Source organism: Pinus tabuliformis, chromosome 3_1 (assembly GCF_031772625.1).
Source record: "Pinus tabuliformis cultivar Carrire ecotype Pingquan chromosome 3_1, CPIR1, whole genome shotgun sequence".
Taxonomy (NCBI): Eukaryota; Viridiplantae; Streptophyta; class Pinopsida; order Pinales; family Pinaceae; genus Pinus; species Pinus tabuliformis.
Window position 1 is genome coordinate 166,775,945 of NC_142301.1, and position 16,359 is coordinate 166,792,303.

Here is a 16,359-nt window from a genome sequence, read left to right on the forward strand (position 1 = left end):
AGTGGGAGTACTAGAAGAGAAATAGTAGAAATAAAGGAAACAAGGGTAAATGTTACATTACCTAGAATAGTTCCTCCATCTACTATTACTCCAAATGTTGTTCCAGCTGTTGTATAACAGCATGATGATAATGAACAACATATAAATGAAGAAGTACTTCCTGAAGGAAATGACTTACATAATGCTGATATGCATGAACCACAACAAGTAGCATTAAGAAGACCTCAAAGAAATCGTAGGTCAGCTATTTCTAATGATTATGTGGTTTATATGCAAGAATCAGATTATGATATTGGAATCAATAAGGATCCAATTTCGTTTTCACATGCTGTAGAAAGAAAAGAGTCAAAGGAATGGATTAATGCCATGAAAGAAGAACTGAAATCCATGCAACAGAATGAAGTTTGGGATCTCGTTGAGTTACCACATGGCTGTAAAAGAGTCGGATGCAAATGGGTTTTTAAAACCAAACACGACTCTAGTGGTAATATCAAACGGTATAAAGCTAGACTTGTTGCTAAGGGTTACACTCAGAAAGATGGTGTTGATTACAAGGAGACATTTTCTCCTGGTTCGAAAAAGGACTCACTAAGAATAATAATGACATTAGTAGCTCATTATGATTTGGAGTTGCATCAAATGGATGTGAAAACAGCTTTTCTGAATGGAGATCTTGATGAGGATGTTTATATGGATCAACTTGAGGGTTTTTCTGTAGAAAGTAAAGAACAATTGGTGTGTAAACTTAAGAAGTCAATATATGGGCTTAAACAAGCATCCCGGCAGTGGTATATTAAGTTCAATACCATTATTACATCTTTTGGTTTTAAGGAAAATACGGTTGATCACTGTATATACCGAAAGATCAGTGGGAGCAAGTTTATTTATCTGGTCCTTTATGTTGATGACGTCTTGCTTGCTGCAAATAATTTAAGTATATTGCATGAGACTAAGGAATTTCTCTCAACGAAAGATTACATGCTCATCCAATGAATCGGAAGTGATTGGATATAGCGATTCAGATTTTGTTGGATGCATCGATACTAGAAAATCGACTTTTGGTTACCTGTTTATGTTTGCTCAAGGTGCCATATCATGGAAAAGTGCGAAACAGACTATCGTTGCTTCATCCACTATGGAGGCAGAATTTGTGGCATATTTTGAAGCCACAATTCATGCATTATGGTTGTGGAACTTTATTTCAGGACTTGCGGTTGTCGACACCATTAGCAAGCCGCTGAAAATTTATTGTGATAACTCTGCAGCAGTATTTTTCTCAAAGAACGACAAGTACTCTAAAGGTGCCAAACATATGGAACTGAAGTATCTTGTTGTGAAAGATGAGGTTCAGAAACAAAGAATGTCAATCATGCACATCAGGACAGAACTTATGATTACACACCCTTTGACGAAAGGGTTACAACCAAGACAATTTAAGGAACATGTTCAAAGAATGGGTCTTGGTTGTATTAATGATAATTGATGTGTGACATTCTGAGCTCTTTTATGTGTTTCTGATATACAATCATGTGTTTCTTGTTTTAATGTAGTAATACGTATTTTATGTAATTTTAAACAAGAAAGAGTCTTATAAAGATATTATGTTTAATCATTATGATATAAGACATTATGTGGACCATTATGCTGTTTTATATAAATTATGAGTATGAATTGATGGATTGCTGGTATTGTAGTATATGGAAGGGAATGCATTGAATTAAAAGTGCACAACCGCCATAACTCTCAGCAATTTATCATAGTATGATGTTCAACACTTAATATTATGAATAGTCGGGTCAAGTGGGAGAATGTTAGAAACTGCTATTAGAAACAGCAAAAGGCTCATTGCTTTTTAACGTTAAAGCAGTTTCTAATCTTAATGTGACCCGATCTAATCTTAAAGCATTTAGATTTTATCCTAAAGCAGTTTCTAATCTAAAGCATTAGATCTTAAGCGTTGAATTGGTATATGATGGACGTAACAGATTAGAGTTAAATAATATATAAAGGATTGGGTCCTCTCTCTCCCACACACAAGAGTTGCATTCTTCTCCATCAAGAAGCACATAAAGAAAGTGAGGGCAAGAGGAGAGAAACCGAATTCTGAAGAAGAGGAACAGTCAGGAGTCAGATCAAAGTAGATGGCAGCCATTACATCTTCCGCTGTTGATCAAGGTATGTCATCTCATATAAAGTTCTGTTTGTGAAATATTCGGTATTGATGATCTTTGGGCTGTAAATTAAGACTTTTACAGAAAAAGGTGATAAAATATTGTTATTATAAAGAATGGAACAATTAATAGAAAATAAGCAAGAAATGGTTATAGTTTAATAAATATTTATTGTTAAAAATAGGTATGATAATGAATGGAAAGAATATATATATGAAGACACTTGGGAATTAGATTGTTATTAGAAACCAAATATTGTTATTAGAAGGAATACAACAATTAATAGAAAGCAAGGAATGATATAAGTTAATAAATATTTATTGTTAAAAATAAGTATGATAATGAATGGAAATAAATTATTAATTATGGAAAAATCCAGATATATATATATATATATATATATATATATATATATATATATATGGATGAAGACATTAGGCGATTAGAGGTATTTTTTAACTTTTGAATTTTTTAAACAATTTTTAATTTTGACAAATTGATTTTAAACCACATAAAAATAATCATCCACCAATAAAATAAAAAATAAAAAATTTAAATTTAAAAAAAAAAAAAATTGATTTCTAAAAAATAAATTTAATATTTAATTTCACTAAAACTTTGCAAATGATTTTTAAATTTAAACTTCAGAAATAATTTTTAAACATTTACAAAGAATGAAAATATTTAAACCCAAACTGATTACTATACACTGATGAGCTCAGCCCACGTAGCCGCTCTCCATGAATACCTATGCGGGAATTACATTTACAATAATGAACAACAGTTTGCTTGGGATTCAAACTGATTCACCGGCGGTTGAATTTATGGACACTGCAATTATCCCCTGTACCTGTACAGTTGATTGGTACCTCCGTCTCCCGTTAATTGCCAACTGTCCTCCCTCGGACCTCTCGTCCCGCCTAGGTATGGGCGATCAAACCCTTGCCATGGTCATTTTGTCTTGCCTTCATTTGGATTCTGTAAGCTTTGTGTGTTCGATGTCTTCTGGAGGTTTCGACCTGGGGTTCTGCTGCTCGTCCTCCGACTCGAAATGTTGCCCAGACGTTGCTCCTCCTAGTCTGCTTACAATGTTGGTTCGGTAAGGTCTGGTCTTCCCTGTTCTGTTCTTGTCTTTGGCTGTTTACTGGTTATCCATGGTCCGCGATTGCGTTTTTGCACTTCCTGTAAATAATTGTATGAATGTTTGTGGTTTCTCTCTATCTGTCACTGCATTCGACTGCCGGCTAGACTGCTCCAGATGTTCGTTCACAGGTTCCTGGTTATCCTTTCTCGTTCGTGGCAGGTTATGATGTCAACTTCCTTCGGCGCCTTCGTCAATCCACCAGGTAGGTTCTCTGGTTCTATGCTATCAGTATGTGCTTTTCCCTCACTCAGCTAGCTAACGTTTCGGCTCCTTCGTGAGCAGGGTATTCTGGTGTAATTATTCTGGCCACGGCTCGCCAACGTCAGGTAAGCACTTTGTGGTTTTGTTTCGTTATCACCTGTTATACGTTTGTCTCTCCTTGCGTGCTTTACCTTGAAGAGAGATTCCATACAGGTTGGAAGAGATTTTTAATTCAATGGAAAAACCTGTGAGCAATTTATGAAACCGACGTTTCGGACTAGCTAGGTGAGTCCATCATCAGGGTAATGAGATCTGTATTTTGAGAAGAGAGAGCCAAGAAAATTGTGAACCTATTAATAGAAGGATGGAGAGATAACTAAGGGGAGGTGAGGTCGGCTAGATTTCCATGTATTTATAGATAAATTAATTAAATTAATTTTAATTTTGTTTTTAAATTTTATTTTAGCTAAAAACTAAATTAAAAATAACATTAATCTGACCTAAATTAAAAATAAAACTAAAAATTAATTTTACCTAAGTTAATTTAACCGAAATTAATCTAAATTAAATTATTTATTTAACCTAAATTGATTTAATCTAAATTAATTTAACCTAAAATAATTTACTTTAACCTAAATTAAATTAATATACCTAAATTAAATTAAATTAATTTAATTTAAAAAAAAAAAAATTAATTGAACCTAAAATACTTTACTTTAACCTAAATTAATATACCTAAATTAAATAAATTAATTTAATTTTTAACCTAAATAAAAATTAATTGAACCTAAATTAATTTTAATTAGGTTAAATTAATCTAACCTAATAAATTTTTGTTTTAATCTAAGTTAAATTAGTTTACCTAAATAAAAAATAAAATTCAAAATAATTTAACCTGAATTAAATTAATTTAAACTAAATTAAATTACTTTGACCTAAGTTAAGTTAAATTAATTTAACCTAAGATAAAGCTAAATTAAAGTTAGAATAAATTTAAACTAAATTTAAGTTACAATTAATTTAATTTAATTAATTAATTAATTAATTAAATTAATTTTAAATTTAGTTTAAATTTGCTTTAATTAGTTAATTAATTTATATATATATATATATATATATATATATATATATATATATATATATAATTTTAATTTTAATTAAATTTGATTTTTATATTAAAAGCATGAGCTGTGAATGCTATCTCAGGGAGGAATTTGTAAAAATTAAAGTTACTTTACTTTATTTAGTAAGGGTTTCCAGGTATTACTAAGTTTCAGACCATCATCCCTATTCATATTGTTAGAGGATTTTTCAATTTCAATTGCTTCTTTAATTCTTCTTTTTAAATAGTGGTCTTCTTTATGGATTAATTTAGCTTGTTCCATACATATATAGTGAGAGGAGGAACAAGCGTGTTCTGCTAGACCTGATTTATCAGACCTATTTCTAGTAATATCACTAATGTGCTCTTTTAGTCTTACTCCAAAGGATCTGCCTGTTTCCCCTATATAAACTTTACCGCATGAACATGGAATCGAATAAACGCCTTTGTGATTTTTAGGGTCAATTGCATCTTTAGCATATTCAAGCATGTTTTTTATGGTGTTAGGGGGTGTGAAAGCTACCATGATGTTGTGCTTAGCGAGAACTTTGGCAATTTTATCTGTGATACCTTTGATATAGGGAAGGGAAATTCTGGGGTTTTCAAACGATTTTCTTTTAATTTGTTTACTGGTTAAGGAATCTTTAATTATTTTGCGGATGGTGTGATGTTGATAGCCATTGTTTACAAAAACTTTATGGAGATGGACAAGTTCTTCATCTAGATGCTCTGGGTCGGAGATTCTAGAGGCTCTGGTGGTTAGGGTTTTGATGACACCCATTTTTTGCTTAGGATGGTGGTGGGAGTTTGCATGAAGATATCTGTCGGTGTGGGTCTGTTTTCTGAAGACTTGGTGGCTCAACTTACCATCTTTCTTGGTGAGGAGGACATCCAAGAAGGGGAGCTGGTTGTCTTTCTCAATTTCAATGGTGAATTTTATGTGTTGAGAGAGGTTATTTATATGTGATAAGAAATCCATGAGCTTATCTATACCATGGCTCCATTTAGCAAAAATATCATCTACAAATCGTTTCCATTCTTCAGGTGTGAGGGGGAAAGACCTAAGGGCCATTTGCTCAAAGTGTTCCATGTAAAGATTGGCAATCAATGGAGATAATGGAGAGCCCATTGCAACACCATGAGTTTGCTCATAAATTTTACCTTTAAAACTGAAGTATGAAGATTTAAGGCAAATGCTTATAAGTTCCACCGTTTCTAAGTCTGTAATGTTCTTTAAGACTTCTAAGGCTTCATCTACTGGAATCATAGTGTAGAGAGATACCACGTCAAAGCTAACCATTAGGTCATTGTCGTTAAATTCTAGGTTTTTGATCCAATCTATGAAGGAGGAGGAGTCCTTGATGTAAGAAGGAGTGGTCCCTGATAAGGGTCTAAGTTTGCTTGCTAGATATTTAACTAACCAGTAAGTGGGGGATCCTATAGTGTTCATTATAGGTCTTAATGGAACACCAGATTTGTGGATTTTAGGCACTCCATAAATTCTAGGGATAATGGCATTGTTGGGAATTAATTTTTTCTTAATGGAGGCATCAAGGGATGAGCATTTAATTTTATCACTTACTAGGCGAAGAATTTTACTGCTAGGGTCTTTGTTTAAAACTCTATAACAGCCACTGTTGACTAAGTGTTCTTCCATTTTATGCTCATAGTCAGTCCTATTCATGATGACCGTGGCATTACCTTTGTCGGCTTTTAAGATAATGATGTTCTTGTTGTTTCTGATGTTTTTTAGGGCTATGGCTTCTTCTTTAGATATGTTGTTGGGGGGAGGTCTGGCATTTCTAAGAATTCTGGACACATCTTGTCTTATTTCTTCTGCTTTGTTTTGGTCATTGTTTTTTATGATGACTTCAATATTACTTATAATGTCATATATAGGAATTTTGGCTGGGGATACTGCAAAATTTAGACCTTTTTCAAGAAGCAGTTTTAAGTTGTCATCTACCACTAGCTGAGAGAGGTTTACTACTGTTGAATTGTTACTGAGGCGGTGAAGAGAATTAGAGGAGTTCTTGCTATGGTCACCGTCCACTGCGAGAGAGGCTTCATTACTTTGCTGAGGTTCATGAATCTGCTGTGTAGGAATATGACTATCCTTCTGCGCTGGTATGTGGTTGATCTGCGTTACATCTTTTTCAAACTGCGTGGCTGTATTACCAGTGTGCTCCTGCGTGGGAATAAGACCTCCATTCTGCGCTGCTACGTGGCTGATCTGTGCTGCATTATTTTCAACCTGCGTGGCTATATAACCAATGTGCTCCAGCGTAGGACTAAGACTTACATCCTGTGTTGCTGCTTTGTTAATCTGTGCCTTATCTTTTTCACACTGCGTGGATACATGACCAGTTAGTTCCTGCGCAGGGAATAGACTTGCAACATGCGTGGATCTGCTGCTGGAATGCCCACTGTTTAGGCTTCGATTAATACTTGGACCCTTCACACTGATAGATTCATTATTGTGCTGTGAAGAGTTGCTGGAGGTACTCATATCCAGGTGCGAATTTAACAGAACTTGCGCGTTGCTTATTTCAGGGATACGAGGATTGGGACGGGAGCAAGGAGCTGGGTAATATAAAGGGGAATAAGCAGAATTGTTAATGAGGTTGAAGTTCCTCAGTGAGTTCAATTTACAGGTTTTTTTGGTTAGAATAAAATTGAGAAATTTCTCAGCTTTGCAGTAAGTGAGGGCGTCTAGATTTCGCCAGAGATCAGAGCTGAGAGTTGAAGATAGTAAGAGGTGTAAAGCCAGAAGATTTTTAGAGGTTTTAATTAACTGAAATCTGGCAAATTTAATTTCATGTTTTATGAGGGTTTTGCTAAGATTATTAAAAAGAGAAATGTTACGACCACGATTAAGAGGGTGGTTGCATTTGGCGAACTTCGGAGTGAGGTTTTCATCTCTGCATTGCTTAAGAAATATGAGGTTGGATAGGATTCTGGCTCTTGACATTCTCATCTTCTCAAAATTAAGAGCATTGTTCTGCATGTCCCTTCCATGGTGGGACTTAATAGCGTTGAAGAGAGATTCCATACAGGTTGGAAGAGATTTTTAATTCAATGGAAAAACCTGTGAGCAATTTATGAAACCGAAGTTTCGGACTAGCTAGGTGAGTCCATCATCAGGGTAATGAGATCTGTATTTTGAGAAGAGAGAGCCAAGAAAATTGTGAACCTATTAATAGAAGGATGGAGAGATAACTAAGGGGAGGTGAGGTCGGCTAGATTTCCATGTATTTATGGATAAATTAATTAAATTAATTTTAATTTTGTTTTTAAATTTTATTTTAGCTAAAAACTAAATTAAAAATAACATTAATCTGACCTAAATTAAAAATAAAACTAAAAACTAATTTTACCTAAGTTAATTTAACCTAAGTTAATTTAACCTAAGTTAATTTTACCGAAATTAATCTAAATTAAATTATTTATTTAACCTAAATTGATTTAATCTAAATTAATTTAACCTAAAATAATTTACTTTAACCTAAATTAAATTAATATACCTAAATTAAATTAAATTAATTTAATTTTAAAAAATAAATTAATTGAACCTAAAATACTTTACTTTAACCTAAATTAATATACCTAAATTAAATAAATTAATTTAATTTTTAACCTAAATAAAAATAAATTGAACCTAAATTAATTTTAATTAGGTTAAATTAATCTAACCTAATAAATTTTTGTTTTAATCTAAGTTAAATTAGTTTACCTAAATAAAAAATAAAATTCAAAATAATTTAACCTGAATTAAATTAATTTAAACTAAATTAAATTACTTTGACCTAAGTTAAGTTAAATTAATTTAACCTAAGATAAAGCTAAATTAAAGTTAGAATAAATTTAAACTAAATTTAAGTTACAATTAATTTAATTTAATTAATTAATTAATTAATTAAATTAATTTTAAATTTAGTTTAAATTTGCTTTAATTAGTTAATTAATTTATATATATATCTATATATATATATATATATATATAATTTTAATTTTAATTAAATTTGATTTTTATATTAAAAGCATGAGCTGTGAATGCTATCTCAGGGAGGAATTTGTAAAAATTAAAGTTACTTTACTTTATTTAGTAAGGGTTTCCAGGTATTACTAAGTTTCAGACCATCATCCCTATTCATATTGTTAGAGGATTTTTCAATTTCAATTGCTTCTTTAATTCTTCTTTTTAAATAGTGGTCTTCCTTATGGATTAATTTAGCTTGTTCCATACATATATAGTGAGAGGAGGAACAAGCGTGTTCTGCTAGACCTGATTTATCAGACCTATTTCTAGTAATATCACTAATGTGCTCTTTTAGTCTTACTCCAAAGGATCTGCCTGTTTCCCCTATATAAACTTTACCGCATGAACATGGAATCGAATAAACGCCTTTGTGATTTTTAGGGTCAATTGCATCTTTAGCAGATTCAAGCATGTTTTTTATGGTGTTAGGGGGTGTGAAAGCTACCATGATGTTGTGCTTAGCGAGAACTTTGGCAATTTTATCTGTGATACCTTTGATATAGGGAAGGGAAATTGTGGGGTTTTCAAACGATTTTCTTTTAATTTGTTTACTGGTCAAGTAGCACCCTGTCAACATGTTCAACATGATCCTTCCAAGACTTTTTGTAGATTAGTATATCATCAAAAAATACTAACACAAATTTTCTAAGGAATGGTTTGAAAATTGAATTCATCAAACCTTGAAATGTTGAAGGTGCATTGGTAAGGCCAAAAGGCATGACCAAAAATTCATAATGACCCTCATGAGTTTTAAATGCTATTTTCGGAATGTCTTCAGTTTTCATTCTGATTTGATGATATCCTGAACGAAGATCCAACTTGGTGAAGTAAATTGATCCATGCAATTCATCCAGTAATTCATCAATGATAGGAACGGGGAACTTATCTTTAATAGTGAGCTTGTTGAGCTCCCTATAATCCGGACACATGCGCCATGATCCATCCTTCTTGTGCACCAATACTACTGGAGCAGAGAAAGAACTTTGGCTCGGTTGAATTATACCAGCCTCTAGCATTTCTACAACCATACGTTTAATTTCACTCTTTTGGACATAGGGATATTTGTACAGCCTGATGTTTGGAGGAACACTTCCTGGAATCAGATGAATAGCATGATCATGATCACACATAGGTGGGAGACCTTTGGGAGTCTCAAATACCTTGGAATGATTGTCCAGGACTTTTTGGAGATCTGGAGAAATAGATGATTCCAATGTGGAAACATCTAACGAACATAATTGTGCAATTACACCTCTTTGCTCCTTTTTAGAAGCTTTGTCATACCATTAGAGCTGATTATCTTTCCTGGTTTCCCTACAATACCCCTTAATTCAACTTCCTTTCCCTCCGTAGAAAATTTGATAAGTTCTTGAAAATTAAAAGCTATTGTACCCAAGGATTGTAGCCATTGGACTCCTAGTACAACATCAGCACCTCCCATTGGAATGGAAAGCATTGGCTAGTCAATACATATTCTCCCATGGATAGCTTGACATTATGGCACTTTCCAGAGCAATTTATTGTTCCTCCATTTGCAATCATCACTTGACACTTTGGTGTTGGATATAGGAAGAAATTCAATTCTTTTGCTACCTTACAATGAATAAAATTGTGGGTGCTTCCTGAATCAATCAACACTATTACATTTTTCTTCTTGATTTGTCCTTCTATATTGATGGTTTGAGGAGTGGTAATTCTTGCCAATGCTTTACAAGATATGGTCTGATTCATTTCTTCTTTCTCTGGGGTCGGGTCCTGGCGTATATCCTCTTCTTTTGATGTTTCTTGATCCCTTTCTTCCTCCTCTTCATATTCTATGTAAAATAATTTCTTCTCAGCACACTTATGACCTTTAGTGCATTTGCTATCACAATTGTAACAAAGCCCTTTTTCTCTTTTTTCTTCCAATTGTTGTGGTGTAACCCTTGTAGGTCGTGGAAGGCTGGGAGAAACAACACTTCCATCTTTATAGTTGTGAGGGGTATGCTTCCTAGTTTCCATAATTTTTCTTTCCAATATGTCACAAAACCCCTTTACTCTTTCCAATTGTTGTGGTGTTGCTCTAAAGAAGGTGTTGCTCTTTGTATCCTCATAATGTGCTATCATTTCCTCCGTGAAAATTGACCACATAACAAGTTGTTTACGAGAACAAAGCCCTTCATACCATAAAAATTGATCTGGTTCTAAATATGAAGATGCAATACATATCTTTTGTAACAGTGGTACACCATGTAGATCAAAATATTGCTCCATATGAAGTATCCAATTTACCAAATCCTTGCCATCAAACTTCCTCATCTTGCTTTTTCTTGATTTTAGGAGCTCGATCTTGAAACGACTGTAACTATGTACTTTCAGATCTTTAAGTTCTAAAATTGTGAACCATAGTAGCCCTCTGTGTCCTCTTTTCAATGCCACCAGTCTGATCCAAATTGGATTCTCCAAGAAAGATTTATGCACAATCTCCCAAGATGACCTGATTATATACCTTTCCAGAAGAGCGAACTTGTATGAAGTGCCACATGTCACTGTTTCGACCTTTGGATCTGAAAGAGCTATAAAAGAAACTATAGTCTGTCCACTTTCTGTACCTTCTTACGAAATGTAAATCCGATGCTCAGAGAGAAAGTTATGATAATTTTCCCTAGGTGACCTGTTTGGAATGTAATTCAGGAGTCTGCAAAAAGACCAAATTCCTCTAATCATATCTCCGCAAATATAGCGCAAAAAGCTCTGAAATTCGGATCCAAGGTTTAACGCGATTTCTTCTCAAATGGGTTTTTTTTGCAACTTCTGAAACATCGCAGAAAAAAGTTATAGCGAAAATGCCACGATGACCTGTTTAGAGCAGCGAAACCCTAGAATCTAAAGCTCTAATACCAAATGTTATGAAACCAGCTCAAGAAAAGATAGAAAAGATAGATCAACGCCTTAGAATTCAGCCTCTTCGAGGGGGCAACCTCCTTTATATTACATAAATGAACAATTCTTGGATGATACAAATGAAAAGACCTCCTTTCTATATATAGGAGTCTAAGGGGTCATAACATAATCAGAGCCGACATAACAATAATAATGTAAGGGCACAACAATAACAATAGTGGGCTTCCATGTGGCACAACAGTAACAATATGGGCACTACATGGGTACATCAATATAATAAGTGGGTTTTACTAATAACATTAAGGGGTTACACTAGTAGTATAGGGGCCTAACACCTTCATTTTGTCTTTGTCCTGTCAGCCAGATGCTCTTGCATCAGGCTCCCGGGGTAAGAGAAAATCATGGCTCTATTCCATGAGCTCCTCCACAGAATAGCCAGCCTTCTGTATTTGTGTCGCGTCGAGCCACGAACTGTCCTCAATTGGACGATTTTTCCACTTGACGACGTATTGTAGATACTCCTTCCTGCGTGTCTTCTTGGCTACCTGGGTATCGAGAATCCCCTCAATCTCATGGGGTTGAACTGAAGGCATATGCCTCATCCAAGAACTGTCCTCAACTTGGGTGTCCTATTCTGGCCATACCACACTGTCTTCCTTTGCGTGGGCAGTATATGGGAACACGTCCGCCACATTGAAAATAGGTGATATGCCTATGTCAAATGGCAGCTGGATTTCATAAGCGTTGGCTGAGAACTTACGCAAAATCTTGCAGGGACCAATCTTTTTAAATTTCAACTTATTATATGCGCCCTTAGGAAATCGTTCTTTGCGCAAGTGTGCAAGGACCTTGTCTCCAACATCAAATTGGACTTCTCTCCGCCTTGAATCTGCTTGCTGCTTATATTTCTGCACGCTGTCCTGCAACTTTAATTTTACCCGTTCGTGTAGTTCACTCATCGCTTCGGCAAAATCTTCTCCATCCACACTTCTCCGCTCCAATTTTCCCAAATCTCGCAGTTCATGTATCCCCCGAGGATGCATGCCGTACAAGATTTGAAATGGGCTGTGTCCGGTGCTACGATTTGGCAAATCATTATAAGTGAATTCCGCCTAAGCGAGAGCACGATCCCATAACCGTGAATTTTCCCCAGTCAAACTCCATAACAAATTTCCGAAGCTCCTGTTCACCACTTCCGTTTGTCCATCAGTCTACGGATGATACGCAGAGCTGAAATTCAATTGCGTGCCCAACTTTTTCCATAGGGTGCGCCAAAATTGTCCTGTGAATTTTACGTCCCTGTCCGAAACAATAGATCTAGGTAGGCCATGTAATCTAACAATCTCTGTGAAAAACAGGTGAGCTACGTACATGGCATCACTAGTTTTTCGACAAGGGATAAAATGCGCCATTTTTGAAAATCGGTCTACCACCACCATCACTGAATCATACCCTCGTTGCGTTCTAGGTAGTCCCAAGACAAAGTCAATGCTGACTGAGTCCCATGGCCTGCTTGGAACAGGTAGTGGTGTGTAAAGTCCAGTATTTTGGCTATGTCCCTTTGCTAGCTGGCATACTTTACACCGGTTCACATACCGCTGTACATCCCTGCGCATTCTAGGCCAGTAATAAAAGTGTCCGAGCTGCTCCAAAGTTTTGTCTATGCCGAAATGACCGGCTAGACCCCCGCTATGTTTCTCCCGTATAATATTTTCCCTCATCGAACAGTCCGGGATACATAACTGTCCACCTCTAAATAATAGTCCTTCCTGCAAATTGTAGTCCAACCATGGACTTGTATTTCTCAGCACGGAATTTTGGCAGGCTTCAAAGGCTTCCTTGAAGTCTGTGTCGGTCTGGTACAAATCCTTTAAATGTTCGAATCCCATCACCTGTATTGTACTTTCCTGTAAGAGCAAAGCTCTTCTGCTCAAGGCATCTGCCACTTTATTGGCTTGCCCACTGATGTGTTTTAGCACGAAAGTGAAACTCTACAGATACTCTACCCATTTGGCGTGCTTATGGTTTAATTTGTGTTGTTGCATTACAAATTATAGTGCTTAATTAACAGAAAACAACACGAACTCGTTGCCTAGTAGGTAGTGTCTCCAATGATTTAAAGCTTGGACCACGACATAAAATTCCTTGTCCTACGAGGAATATTTATGCCTGCTCTCATTCAATTTCTCACTAAAGAATGCCACAGGTCTATCTTCTTGACTAAGCATAGCGCCAATAGTTGTCCCACTTGCATCACATCGAACCTGGAAAAGCTTGTTAAAATATGGTAGCCTTAAAATCGGCCTCTCTATAATCTTCTGCTTCGAGAGCTGAAAGCTGTTCTCCACTGCTTTGGTCCAACAAAAAGGCTGACTAGCCTTTTTGATGGTGTCTAGCATCGGCATGCAGATTTCACTGAAATTCCTAATAAACTTTCGATAAAAACTCGCCAATCCGTGAAAGCTACGTACCTCAAACAAGCTCTTTGGTGACAGCCAATTGACGATTGCTGCGATCTTTTCTGGATCCATCTTCAATTCATTTTCTGCGATTACAAACCCCAAATAAACCAGTTCCTTCTGTAGGAAAGTACATTTTTTAAAGTTTATCAGCAGTTTGTTCTGCTGTAACTTCTCTAGCACTCTTCGAACATGCTGAAGGTGCTCTCCCTTCGTTCTGCTGAAAATCAAAATATCGTCAAGATAGACTATCACAAACTTGCCAATAAATTCTTTTAACATCTCATTCATCAACCTCATAAAAGTACTAGGAGCGTTGCTCAAACCGAACGGCATGACTAGCCACTCGTACAACCCTTCATTGGTCTTGAAGGCTGTCTTCCACTCGTCTCCTTCTCTGATCCTGATCTGATGATAGCCACTCTTCAGATCAATCTTCGTGAAATAAGCTGCCCCACTGAGACAATCCATCATATCATCCATTCTGGGTAAGGGAAATCTGTATCGAATAGTGATTTTATTGATAGCTCGTGAATCCGTACACATCCGCCATTCTCCACCCTTCTTAGGTGCGAGTACTGTTGGTACCGCACAAGGGCTCAAGCTTTCTCTGATCAGCCCCTTATCCAGCAGCTCTTGCACCTGTTTACGAATCTCTTCATTATCTTTTGGGCTCATTTGATACGCTGCTTTATTTGGTAGGCTTGCTCCGGGTATGAAATCGATATGATGGCTGATGCTCCTTTTGGGAGGCAACTTGTCCGGTAAGTCATCAACTACAATGTCCTTAAATTCTTCTAACATCTCCTGAATCTCTGCACGCAATTCAAACATTTCTGTGTTCAGCAACACAGTCTTAGTTCTCCTCACGACCGCATAATTCATTTCGTTCTCCTCAATTTGTTTAATAAATTGTTTTCCTCCTACTAATAAAGCTTTTGTCCCACTCGCTTCTGCTGTATCCTCCTCTTTGATGGGTACAAGCGTATGCTTGACTCCTTCTTTCACAAATTTGTAACAATTCGTCTTCCCATCGTGCATCACCTTTTTATCACACTGCCACGGTCTCCCTAGCAGTATATGGCACACATCCATTGGCATGATATTGCAGACAACCTTGTCCTGGTATTTGCCAATGTGAAATTCAACCTCGCACTGTTCATAAGCTAATAGCTGGTGGCCTTTCTGCATCCACGATACCTTGTAAGGTGTGGGATGCTTAAGTTGCTTCAATCTCAGCTTCTCCACCATCTCGGTGGCAACCAAATTGTTTGTACTCCCACTGTGTATGATCAATTTACAACACTTTCCTCGTGATTTGCAAACTGTTCAGAACAATGCCTTCCATTAGGTCTGCTCAGCTGTCTCCTTGGCTGGCTTCAATAATACTTTATTTAAAACCAAAGCCTCTCCTGTTTCTGCCACATTTTCCACCTCTTGGGGTGGTGCTTCAGCTTCCTCAGGCTGCGCAACAAATGTTCCCCTCTTGCCAGTGTGCTCGGCTTCCGGGCATTCAAAGGATCTGTGCCCCCACTTGTGGCACCTGTAGCACTAGACATTAGCTCCCCTTCCTCGACCATTCCCTCTTCCTCGCTGATATGGTCGACCTCCTCTCGTGCTATCTCCCTTCTCTGCTGTTCCTGAAGCCCTGGAGCTGCTGCCCTCTTCGCTGTTAGTGGCAGTTCTCCCTCTGTCGTAGGACTGTCCTCGTCCTCTGCCATTTCCTCGTCCTCTCCTGTTATTCTGTTTTCTATTAATCTTTTCCTCAGCCTTTACAACACTCTGAAAGGCTTCTTCTATATTCCGCAGAGAGAGAATATTGATCTCATCCAGTATTTCCAGCCTCAAACCGTTCACGTATCTCGCTGTCTTCTCTGGAGTATCATCAGTATAACCAGCCCTCAAGTTTACACGATAAAACTCCTCTATGTATTCCTTTACAGTCATACCCTTCTGTCTTAAATTATGCACCCGTCAGTAAAGCTCAACCTGATAATATTTAGGTAGAAATCTGCCTTTCAGTTTTGCCACCATCCTTGGCCACTTCCTTATCGGTAGCTTGTTCATTCTCCTCCTGTCCACCTGGACACTATCCCACCACAAAGTGGCGTGTCCCTTTAACTTGGTTGCAACAAATCTGACTCTTTTGTCCTCACTGATCTCTTCGTTTTCAAAATACTTATCTAACTCACTTACCCAGTCTAGCAGAACATCTGCGGACAGACTGCCATCATAGTTAGGAATCTCCGGTTTGGGTTTGCTGCTGGCTAGCAATACCAATCTCAACAGTCTTAACTCTGAGTCTTCTTCATATGATCCGTCTGTAGTAGCTACTGCCTCTTCCTCATTGTCATCCCCAA

At 36.5% G+C, this 16,359-nt stretch overlaps 1 protein-coding gene across 1 annotated transcript; it reads right to left on the bottom strand.

The window, feature by feature from the left end:
* Window positions 1-14,138: 14,138 nt before the first annotated feature.
* Window positions 14,139-15,250, bottom strand: LOC149186318 (uncharacterized). The gene is made up of 2 exons (XM_089409300.1): window positions 14,642-15,250; window positions 14,139-14,219 (listed from the first exon to the last, which is right to left on the bottom strand). The coding sequence occupies exons 1-2, from the start codon at window positions 15,248-15,250 to the stop codon at window positions 14,139-14,141; spliced, it is 690 nt and encodes a 229-aa protein (XP_089265426.1).
* Between the last annotated feature and the right edge of the window lie 1,109 nt (window positions 15,251-16,359).